This window comes from Malaclemys terrapin, chromosome 11 (genome assembly GCF_027887155.1).
Source record: "Malaclemys terrapin pileata isolate rMalTer1 chromosome 11, rMalTer1.hap1, whole genome shotgun sequence".
Lineage (NCBI taxonomy): Eukaryota > Metazoa > Chordata > Testudines > Emydidae > Malaclemys > Malaclemys terrapin.
The window spans coordinates 42998169-43010226 of record NC_071515.1 but is presented as its reverse complement, the minus strand read 5'-3'; the positions used below and the strand labels follow the sequence as shown (position 1 = coordinate 43010226).

Genomic DNA, 12058 nt, shown 5'->3' with positions numbered 1-12058 from the left:
CTGAGTGTAAATTAGAGTAGCCCCCAGTCTGCTCTAATTTATGTCTGGGACCAGACTTAAAGCCCCTTTACACCTTTACATTTCTGCCCTTCTCAGCTGCGTCAAGCACTCCTGGGCTGCAGGAAAGGGTATGGGCCCTGCTTTTTTCTGTGTTGTAGGCCAAAGGGGTCTGAATGAATTTAATCTATACAAATTGCTTCCTGTCCTCCAAAAGATAGCATGTTCATAGGTCATTTTTAGACCCCTTAAGAATAAATTACATTAGAAAGACTGCTATAACTTTCATCCTGGTGATGTTGACAGCACTACTTTAATACCACCATGGTGCCAACACACAGAGGTAAGACTGTTTACTGGAGCCATTTCTTCCCAATTCACTGTGCATCTGCAGCCTTTGGTATGCTCTAAATTGGTTGCAGCTGATTTGGAAAGCAACAGGAGACAATTGTATAATCAAACATTCCTTTGCTGCATATGAGAGAAGTGCGGGGTTCAAAACTGGCCAGAAACATTTCTGCTCTAGGTACCTAAAGAACTAGGGCCTGGCTTATTGGCATTGCAGGGAAAGGGTATAGTTCAGTTGTCAGGATCTAAACATAAAAGAGGAGAAGTGTAAGTAAGAGATGAGGAGGGGCTTCTTCTCACAGTGCTATAGTGCTTGGAACAGGCACCCGTCAGAACTGTCTGAGAAAGGAAGATAACCCCTAGCCAGTCTGCAATTTCCCCTCTCTTTGTGGAGTTTAGTGTTTATAAAGCGAATTACTTTCTCAACCTTTTTAAACCTTCCTCTTTCAGCCGCTGATGCCTGACCTTCATTACTACTACATAGTCGAGTTGTCATTCTATTGGTCCTTAATGTTTTCTCAGTTCACTGACATCAAAAGAAAGGTAAGAACAATCAGTGTAAAGACTTGTCAAGGGCTGTAAACACACACTTTCATTGACTCTTGGGGAGCATGCAGCCCTGTCGCTATGTACTGTGCTAGACACGTGTTATTTCAATTTGCAAGCACATCATTCTGTTCCTGGGCAGGGGGATGTAACATTTTCTGCACCTTGTTGAAGCCGCCCACAGTAATCTAATATTCAGTAGCAAAGGGCGCAACGTCAATTGATAATCTGCTATTCTCACATCAGGGATTGTGTTGTCTCTTGAGGATCAGCAAACTAGTGTACTCACTTGACCTGATGTGATAAGAACATCAGTGTCAGAGCTAGATACTGCTGTGAATTTACTAGACCATCTGTGGTAAGATTCATGAGAACTTTGAGTACATCTCCCTGTAATGACAAGATAAAGGCATATAAATGTATCTGATATTAAATTAATACTACAATATCAGTCGTTCCTTTACAGATGAAAACCTCAAGAAGCTTCAGATCTTTTGTATGTAGCTATATTGTGAAACAAAGCCCAGTGTCTTTTATTTTCTGTGTAATGGGGGAAAATGAAATTTTGAAGTTAGAAAACTGTATAGACTGTGAAATAAATCCATTCCCAATGTGTCCATCTTTAAGTCATCATCTGGGAACTTGCCTGTTATACAAAGCAGGTGGGCTTTTAACCAGAAACCTATAACCTTGCAGAACCATGTTGTCCGTGCTGGCTGTCCATATGAGAATGCTATCGAACAGTGCCAATGGCAGCCTGCTCCATTTTGTTTCCCCTTCTTCCTCCTTCAACAGGCAGCAAGAATTGCACAATGATAATCCATAACAAAACCAAAAAGAACAACAACAATAAAAACCCTGTGCTGTATTCTACAGTAATGGTCTAAAACACAGTGTTAATGCTGTGCTTCGGATTATTGTAACGTGTTAAAGTTGCATAGGATAGAATTTATTTTTGTTTCTTTTCTTTAAAAGAATAAGGAAATTACATTTAGAAAAACCGTTCAAAGAACTTTATTTAGGTTGCAAAGTCAGTCACTGAAAAGTAATGAAATGTCTGTATTAAGGTTGCCCATTCCCCTTTTGACACAGTCTTTAATTAAATGATCACGGCCTAACTCATAATTTTAAAAGAAAATTGTTTAATGGGGCAGTTAATCCCCCTGTTTAATGGGGCAGTTAATTCTAACAAGACCATATTTCTGGGAAACAAAGTGGAGAATAAAGAGTGTCCTCAAGAAAATGAATCCTCCCCCTGGAACCACAGTGTACTGCTGGGAATCCTGGTCTGTGTTTGTTTCAGCAAGGAAAATACTCGCTTTCCAGCATCTGCAAAGTTTCTCTCCAGAAGCAGGAGGCCCAAGGAAATGTCCGAGAATCTCAAATCTTTATTAGCTGATACAGTGTAAACAGAACAGTTGACACAGACATATCAGTCTATTTGCTCCGAGTGCCCAATCTACTTACAGTTGCTACATTTGCAATCAGTCACTGGCTTGAAATCAATACAACTTTACTCATCCCGCAACAGAGGTGTAGAGAAACGTGGCTCAGCAGAGGGGTCTGTGACGAACTGGGCCTGTTCTCACTGTGGTCTGTGAATGCTGACAGGGGAGTGTGGCTGGAATAGTCTGCATTGGAGGATGGGAGACAGCCCGAGGGTGCATACCTGAGCTTGTAACATGAGAACCCAGGAAGGGGTTGAAGGCCAGGTGACTCCTTAGCCCGGGAAACTGAACAAAGGCTGTGGGAGGGGTCGCTGCTGCAGAGTGGGGGAAGCAGGCTGGAGAGATGGCTGGGAGGGAGAGATGGCTCTGACCTCCCAAGGGGGGCTGGGCTGGGATGCCTCGGGACCCCAAGATGGACCTAACTGAGGGGGTCCCTGTTGTCTGTGCCTGCAAGACCTGTCTTGGACTGTATTCCTGTCATCCAAATAAACCTTCTGCTTTACTGGCTGGCTGAGAGTCGCAGTGAATCGCAGGAAGCCGGGGGTGCAGGGCCCTGAGTTCCCCAATACTCCGTGACAACTGGTGGCAGCGGCGGGATCTACTGCACCCCGTGGACGGCGCTTCCTGCAGTAAGTGACTGGGGAGCAGTAAAACGAAGGGGGATTGACGGGGACCAGGCGTGCTGAAGAGTGAGAGAGAGACGGTTATTACCCCTGGGAGTGTGTGACCAGCGAGAAGGACTTTTGCAGTAACAGGGTCCCCCGGGGGGATCGCAGCGAGTGGTCCCAGGGGCGGAGGAGTCTGCGGCTCGACCCTGGCAGAGAGGTGGTGACCTCGAGAAGGGCTGGCACACTAGGGGTCCCCCTGGGAACTGTGGGGAGCTGTGAGCACACAGGCCGGTGAGTGGCCAGCAGGAAGATGTATGCCAAGCGGCTTAAGAGCGACCTGGTGGAGCTGTGCAAGCAGAGGGGGCTGCGCAGTGGGAGGCTCACCAAAGAACAGCTCATTGCCCGGCTGGAGGCGGAAGATCGCGCGAATGAACTGATCCCTGTGTCTCAGGGAAGCAGCCTGGCAAATGCAGCGCAGGCACCAGTGTCTGTCCCAGCTGGGAGTGGTCAGCCGGCTGCTGAGGGCTTCCCGAGACCCCTCCTTCCTATGCCTAGGGGAAGGGTGGGGAGGAGCCCAGCAAATACCGAGGGCACTGTGACCCCCCCGGCCAGCAGGGGATCCTCCCGGCGAAGCTCGCCGGCCAGCAGAGGATCCTCCCGGCGACGTTCGGCATCCGTGGAGCGGAATTGGCTGGAATGGGAGAAAGAGCTAAAACTGAGAGAGCTGGAGGATCGTGAACAACAGAGACAGCATGAAGAGAGACAGCGTCAGCATGAACGGGAGGAGAAAGAGAGACAGCATCAGCGTGAAGAGAGACAGCGTCAGCATGAACGGGAGGAGAGAGACAGAGACAGGAGAATGAGAGACAGCATCAGCGTGAACTGGAACTGGCGAGACTGAGGGGCAGCGAACCCCCGGCTGCGGTGAGTGAGGGAGGACCCAGGACTGCACAGAGCTTTGATAAGTGCATCCTGGCCCCACGCAAGGAGGGGGAGGACATGGATGACTTCCTGGAGGCCTTTGAGACGGCCTGCGAGCTGCACCGGGTTGATCCCGCGGACAGACTCCGGGTCCTTACCCCCTTACTGGACCCCAAATCCGTGGCATTGTACCGCCAACTGGGAGAGGCAGAGAAAGGGGACTACGAACTATTCAAAAAGGCCCTGCTACGTGAGTTTGGGCTGACTCCTGAAATGTACCGGGAAAGGTTCCGGAGTCAAGATAAAACCCCTGAGATCTCATATCTGCAACTAGCCGCCCGCATGGAAAGATACGCCAGCAAGTGGGCTGGTGGGGCCCAGACGAAGGAGGACCTGATTAAACTGCTGGTACTGGAGCAACTGTATGAGCGGTGCCCATCCGACCTGAGGCTGTGGTTGGTGGACAGAAAGCCAGAGAACCCGCGACACGCCGGGCAGCTGGCCGATGAGTTTGTAAAGAGCCGGTCAGGAGATAAAAGGGAGGAGTCCCAAAGGAACAGTCCCACCACAACGCAGAGAGAGAGTCACCATGGGACCTCCCCATGGGAAAATACAGAAAAAACCCATCAGAGGGGAGCACCCGGCATCAGGACCATCCGACCTACTCAAGGGGACCCATGGGACATGGGCTGCTACCACTGTGGCCAAAAGGGCCACATACGGGCCCAGTGCCCTCGGCTCAGGGACAGACTGAGCAGACCGAACCCACAGAGGGTTGACTGGGTAGAGACCCAGCCCGGCGAAAGGCAGCATTCCCAGGGAAGAGGGGCTGGCAGAGTACCACCTGCTAAGGAGGGAGGAGAGCTCCAGGCCAGCTCCTCTAGGGGGCTGGATGCTCCAGACTCAGGGTTTTTGGTTTATATGGTAGGCGCGGGGCTGTCCCTCCGGAGAGAGTACCTTGTTCCCCTGGAGGTGGATGGGAGGAAGGTCAATGGATACTGGGATACGGGCGCAGAGGTGACGCTGGCCCGGCCCGAGGTGGTGGCCCCAGATCAGGTGGTGCCCAACACCTACCTGACCCTGACGGGGGTGGGCGGAACACCAGTCAAAGTACCCGTGGCAAGGGTACACCTGAAGTGGGGGGCCAAGGAGGGCCCCAAGGATGTGGGGGTACACCCGTATTTGCCCACTGAGGTATTGATGGGGGGGGACCTGCAGAACTGGCCAAGCAACCCCCAAAAGGCACTGGTTGTGACCCGCAGTCAGAGCCGGCGAGGGGCACTGCGCCCTGGCCTTGGGGGGGGTGCCTTGCCTGAGGCGCAGGACCCTAACCTGGTGGGGAGGGAACGCCCAGGGACACGGCTCAGGGAGGCTGCAGCTTCAGGCCCAGCGGGCGAGGAAGAGCAGGTGGTCATCCCTGTCCCAGCTGCTGAGTTCCAGGCCGAGTTGCAGAGAGATCCCTCCTTGCGGAAGATAAGGGACCTAGCCGACCTCAATGCGGTACAGACCATGGGACGAGGTGGCCGGAAAAGGTTCCTGTGGGAGAAGGGGTTCCTGTACCGAGAATGGGCTCCCCCAGGGGAAATGGAGTCAGGGGGGATCAGGAGGCAGCTGGTGGTACCCCAGAAGTATCGCCGCCAGCTGCTGTGCCGGGCCCATGACATTCCCCTCTCAGGGCACCAGGGAACCTGGCGTACCCAGCAGAGGCTGCTACGGAGCTTTTACTGGCCTGGGGTCTTTGTTACTGTCCGACAGTACTGCGGATCCTGTGACCCCTGTCAGAGGGGAGGAAGGCCTGGGACAAGGGGAAAACAGCTTTAGGACCCTTGCCCAGCATAGAGGAGCCTTTCCGGAGGGTGGCCAAGGTTAAAAGGGCGGCTCTGAACCAAGAGAGCCCAGAGCACAGACCTCCAGACTGGAGCGCTGGGAGAAGACCACAGCCCAGTTGGAGCCCCAGAGGTATGGGGGTGGGGAAAGGGCACAGGCCGCATAAACCTTCCCACATGCGAACTGCGAGTGCCATCAAGCACCCCCGACCCAAGGGGGGCGTGAAACTGAAGGGGCCTGGTGTAATTCTCACCAAGGAATGGGAGGGATGCGGGGGCATCCATGGGAACGGGGGTAGGTTCAAACTTCCCCGGGTCACTGGCTAAAGTGACCCTGCTCAGTTCGGTCTCGAAGGGGGGAGAGATGTGACGAACTGGGCCTGTTCTCACTGTGGTCTGTGAATGCTGACAGGGGAGTGTGGCTGGAATAGTCTGCATTGGAGGATGGGAGACAGCCCGAGGGCGCATACCTGAGCTTGTAACATGAGAACCCAGGAAGGGGTTGAAGGCCAGGTGACTCCTTAGCCCGGGAAACTGAACAAAGGCTGTGGGAGGGGTCGCTGCTGCAGAGTGGGGGAAGCAGGCTGGAGAGATGGCTGGGAGGGAGAGATGGCTCTGACCTCCCAAGGGGGGCTGGGCTGGGATGCCTCGGGACCCCAAGATGGACCTAACTGAGGGGGTCCCTGTTGTCTGTGCCTGCAAGACCTGTCTTGGACTGTATTCCTGTCATCCAAATAAACCTTCTGCTTTACTGGCTGGCTGAGAGTCGCAGTGAATCGCAGGAAGCCAGGGGTGCAGGGCCCTGAGTTCCCCAATACTCCGTGACAGGGTCTCACAGTGGAGAAGAATTCAGTCCAAATACGATCCATGTAAGCAGCAGTAGTGCAGGACACAACCATTTGCAAATATGAAAACCAATACCAAATCTCTGCAGAAATGTGACAGTATCATTCAGGTTATTCCTGCAGACATGTGTCATTATATCTAAGCAGTCCCACTGCATGTATTTAGCCTTATGTGCTGCTCAGTTATATCTTTATTCCACCTTCTCTGTGCACCTCTGGAGGGCAGGAGTGTTATAATTGCAAAACTATGGAATGCTGACATGGATTTATTTTTTAAAATGCCTGCTAACGTCTTTGATTATATAAAAAGTGGGAAAGTACTGAACAGTATCTAACAGTGTTAAAATGCAGCTCTCAAAAGGTCCGTTGTGATGTTCCAAAACTTTCCTAATTTGAAACCTCTTGGGGACAAATAAAGTGTCTATTTCTCCCATGACTCAGCCCTGGTCTACACTACGTGTTTAGGTCGAATTTAGCAGCTTTAGATCGATTTAACCCTGCACCTGTACACACGATGAAGCCATTTGTGTCGACTTAAAGGGCTCTTAAAATCGATTTCTGTACTCCTCCCCGACAAGGGGATTAGCGCTGAAATCGACATCGCCGGGTCGAATTTGGAGTACTGTGGACGCAATTCAACAGTATTGGCCTCCGGAAGCTATCCCAGAGTGCTCCATTGTGACCGCTGTGGACAGCACTTTCAACTCAGATGCACTAGCCAGGTACACAGCAAAAGCCCTGGGAACTTTTGAATTTCATTTCCTGTTTGGCCAGCATGGCGAGCTGATCAGCACAGGTGACCATGCAGAGCTCATCAGCACAGGTGACCATGCAGTCCCAGAATCGCAAAAGAGCTCCAGCATGGACCGAACGGGAGGTACTGGATCAGATGAAAGTTTAGGGAGATGAATCCATGCTATCAGAACTCTGTTCCAAAAGACGAAATGCCAAAATATTTGAAAAAATCTCCAAGGGCATGATGAACAGAGTCTACACAGGACCCACAGCAGTGCCACGTGAAAGGAGCTCAGGCAAGCCTAGCAAAAAACCAAAGAGGCAAACGGCCGCTCCAGGTCAGAGCCCCAGACATGCTGCTTCTATGACAAGCTGCATGCAATTCTAGGAGGGGCCCCTACCACTACCCCACCCCTGTCCTTGGACACCTGCAAGGGGGGGGGGAGTCTCATGAAACAGGGATGAGGATTTGGGGGACGAGGAAGATGGGGAGGTGGAGGAGGATGAGGATAGCGCACAGCAAGCAAGCGGAGAAACCATACTCCCTGACAGCCAGGAACTGTTTATCACCTTGGAGCCAATACCCTCCCAACCCTCCCAAGGCGGGCTCACGGACCATGAAGCTGGAGAAGACACCTCTGATGAGTGTACCTTTGTAAATATAATGCATGGTTTAAAAGCAAGTTTGTTTAATGATTAATTTGCCCTGAAGACTTGGGATGCATTCGTGGCCAGTACAGCCCCTCCTTTTAAATGGCCAACCCAACAGGTGCTTGGTATGGGAAAGGAGAGCGCTGCTGTTTGAAACCATTCCCACTGAAAGACTGTGGCTTACCATGGCTGCCTGCAAGCTGAATTCTGTTGCCTGGCCCTGCGTGTGTGATCTCTCACACCAAACCGGCAGGCCCTCAATATAAGAGGCAAAATGCAACCTTGTACCAAAAGCACATGTGCTATGTAATGTTAACAGCTTGGTTTACCATGAAAGAGTCTACCCATTGTTCTCTAAAATGTGTCTTTTTAAATACTACTCTCCCTTTTTTCCTCCCGCAACTGCAAATGTTTCAACGCTCCCCCTATCATCTCTGTCCCAGAGGCTAGTGCAGATAAAAAGGCAAAAAAAATGCACTCACGATGAAATGTTCTCTGAATTCATGCAGTCCTCCCGCACTGAAAGAGCTCAGCAGAATGTTTGGAGGCAAACAATGTCAAAGTCCAGGAAAGCAGAAAATGAATGCGAGGACAGGAGGGACGAACGAGATGAGAGGTGGCGGGAGCAAGATGAGAGATGGCGGCAGTGTGATAAGAGGAGGCAGGATGCAATGCTGAGGCTACTGGAGGATCAAACTAATATGCTCCAGCATCTGGTGGAGCTGCAGGAAAGGTAACAGGAGCACAGACCACCACTGCTGCCCCTGTGTAACTGCCCACCCTCCTCCCCAAGTTCCATAGCCTCCTCACCCAGACACCCAAGAACAATGGGCTGGAGGCTCCGGGCACCCAATCATTCTACCCCAGAGGACTGCCCAAGCAACAGAAGGCTGGCATTCAATAAGTTTTGAAGTGCAGTGTGACCTTGTCCTTCCCTCCTCCCCTCATCGACCACCCTACCCGGTGCTTCCCTCCTCCCCTACCCCTCCCGGGCTACCTTGGCAGTTATCTCCCTATTTGTGTGATGAATTAATAAAGAATGCATGATTTTGAAACAATAATGACTTTATTGCCTCTGCAAGCGGTGATCGAAGGGAAGAGGGCGGTTGGCTTACAGGGAAGTAGAGTGAACCAAGGGGGCGGGTTTTCATCAAGGAGAAACAAACAGAACTGTCACACTGTAGCCTGGCCAGTCATGAAACTGGTTTTCAAAGCTTCTCTGATGCACAGCGCGCCCTGCTGTGCTCTTCTAATCGCCCCGGTGTCTGGCTGCGCGTAATCAGCGGCCAGGCGATTTGCCTCAACCTCCCACCCTGCCATAAACGTCTCCCCCTTACTCTCACAGATATTGTGGAGCACACAGAAAGCGGCAATAACAATTGGAATATTGGTTTCACTGAGGTCTAACCGAGTCAGTAAACTACACCAGCGTGCTTTTAAACGTCCAAATGCACATTCTACCAGCATTCTGCTTTTGCTCAGCCTGTAGTTGAACAGCTCCTTACTACTGTCCAGGGTGCCTGTGTATGGCTTCATGAGCCATGGCATTAAGAGGTAGGCTGGGTCCCCAAGGATAACTATAGACATTTCAATGTCCCCAACAGTTATTTTCTGGTCTGGGAAGTAAGTCCCTTCCTGCAGCTGTTCAAACAGGCCAGAGTTCCTGAAGATGCGAGCATCATGTACCTTTCCTGGCCATCCCACATTGATGTCGGTGAAACGTACCTTGTGATCCACCAGTGCTTGCAGCACCATTGAAAAGTACCCCTTGTGGTTTATGTACTGGCTACCAAGGTGGTCCGGTCCCAAGATAGGGATATGGGTTCTGTCTATTGCCCCACCACAGTTAGGGAATCCCATTGCAGCAAAGCCATCCACTATGACCTGCACATTTCCCAGAGTCACTACCTTTGATAGCATCAGCTCAGTGATTGCATTGGCTACTTGGATCACAGCAGCACCCACAGTAGATTTACCCACTCCAAATTGATTCCCGACTGACTGGTAACTGTCTGACGTTGCAAGCTTCCAGAGGGCTATCGCCACTCACTTCTCAACTGTGAGGAATGCTCTCATCTTGGTATTCTTGCGCTTCAGGGCAGGGGAAAGCAAGTCACAAAGTTCCATGAAAGTTTCTCAGCCACAGGGAATCATCCCAGACCTGCAACACTATGTGGTCCCACCAGTATGTGCTTGTTTCCCAGGCCCAGAATCAGCGTTCCACGGCATGAACCTGCCACATTACCACCAGGGCCCATGCTTTGAGAGAAGTCTGTGTCCATGTCTTCGTCACTATCGTGATCGCACTGTCATCGCCTCCTTGCCTGCTTTTGCAGGCTCTGGTTCTGAACATACTGCAGGATAATGCGCGAGGTGTTTACAATGCTCACAACAGCAGCGGTGAGCTGAGCAGGCTCCACACTTGCCGTGGTCTGGCGTGAGCAGGAGAGCAGAGTTGCAGCGGAAGCGGTGGATGATGACGGATGCCACGAGAATAGATATTTATTCTGAACGACGAGAGGACCTGCGAGGTGGATTCATGGTACCAGAAGAGCAGAGTTGCAGCGGAAGCGGTGGAGGATGACGGTTAGCACCACGCACATTTCCCGAGGAAGAACACACGTTCCCGGGAGCCCAAGACAGACAACATGGAGAAATTCACTATCGAGACACGAGCAGGAGAGCAGAGTTGCAGCAGAAGTGGTGGATGACGACGGGATGCCACAAGAATAGATATTTATAAAGAACGACAAAAGGACCTGCGAGGTGGATTCATGGCACCAGGAGAGCAGAGTTGCAGTGGAAGCGGTGGTTGGATGTTGACGGTTAGCAATCCTACTGCACCATCTGCTGAAAGCAGTATGGCGTCTGCATGGAAAAAAGGCACGAAACGATTGTCTGCCTTTGCTTTCACGGAGGGAGGGACGACTGATGACATGTATCCAAAACCACCTGCGACAATGTTTTTGCCCCATCAGGCATTGGGAGCTCAACCCAGAATTCCAATGGGCAGCGGAGACTGCGGGAACTGTGGGATAGCTACCCACAGTGCAACTCTCCGAAAGTCGACGCTAGCCAGGGTACTGTGGACGCACTCCGCCAACTTAATGCGCTTAGTGGAGACACACACAATTGACTGTATAAAATTGCTTTCTAAAAATCTACTTCTATAAATTCGACCTAATTTCGTAGTGTAGACATACCCTCAGAGAGTTGTCACATTTGATCAGACAGATAGATATTTGCATACACAGATTGACTAGCTGAGCATCTAACCTCTCAATTACTGCTTGCTGTTTTGGATTCTGGGCCTGCAAACAGGGCCCATTCCTGAAGTTCTTACTCTAGGCCAAAACCTGCCCATAGCACAAATGCCAGGTCTCTCCTGAGGGGTCAGGTTGAGATCTAGCCTCTCATGCTCCAGGATACAGAGAACTAGCGGAGCTGCTCCCCTCTGGGCACATCCATTCTCTGGCCCCACACTGTTGCATGGAGAGAGTCTCAGAGGGAGGCAGAATTTCCCCCCATGCAGCCTTCTTGCACCTGGAACTGCCTTATGGAGTGGAATGCTGTGAGTGGTTCTGCTTTCAGTTGGTTGTACAATTTACCTCTATGGGTCCCATTCATTTGAAATCAATGAAAAAAGTTTCATTGACTTCTGTGGATTTTGCATCAGGCCCTATATACTTACTTGGGCAAAACTTCTATTGATGTCTGGAATGCAGGCTTTGGCACACAATTTACGTGGGTAAAATTGACTATTCTGTTTATTTAAGTTTGTGTGTGCTTGTGATATCTAACCTTTCTACCTGGCAGTGTAGGTGTGAATGGACTTTATGGACACATAAGCAGGCCAGGTTCCTGCCTTGCTGAACTTGCAATATACAGCAAAGGCCAGCCACAGTGAAGGACTGCAGCTCAGTGCTTTCACTTCCTCCCCCCCCCACTCTTTTCTGTTTGTCCTTTGGGGGTGGGACATTTAAACCTTGCCTGTTTTCTATGTGTCTGACTGAGTTTTGGTCACCATGGCCTGCGCCCAGATCTTGAGCTGCTATTTTTGTCCTGTGTACGTGGCTTTCGTTACTAGCAACCCGTGAGTGATATTAAAGTATTGTGGTATGAACTTTGTGGCT

The 12058-nt window shown here is 51.0% G+C and overlaps 1 protein-coding gene across 1 annotated transcript in view; it reads left to right on the top strand.

Annotated features, from left to right (window-relative positions):
* CERS6 (ceramide synthase 6) overlaps window positions 1–12058 on the top strand; it is a 229234-nt gene that overhangs the window by 175390 nt on the left and 41786 nt on the right. Inside the window, exon 6 of the mRNA XM_054043615.1 lies at window positions 796–888. Within this exon, the coding sequence (XP_053899590.1) occupies window positions 796–888 (93 nt within the window). The remainder of the gene's footprint in view (window positions 1–795; window positions 889–12058) is intronic.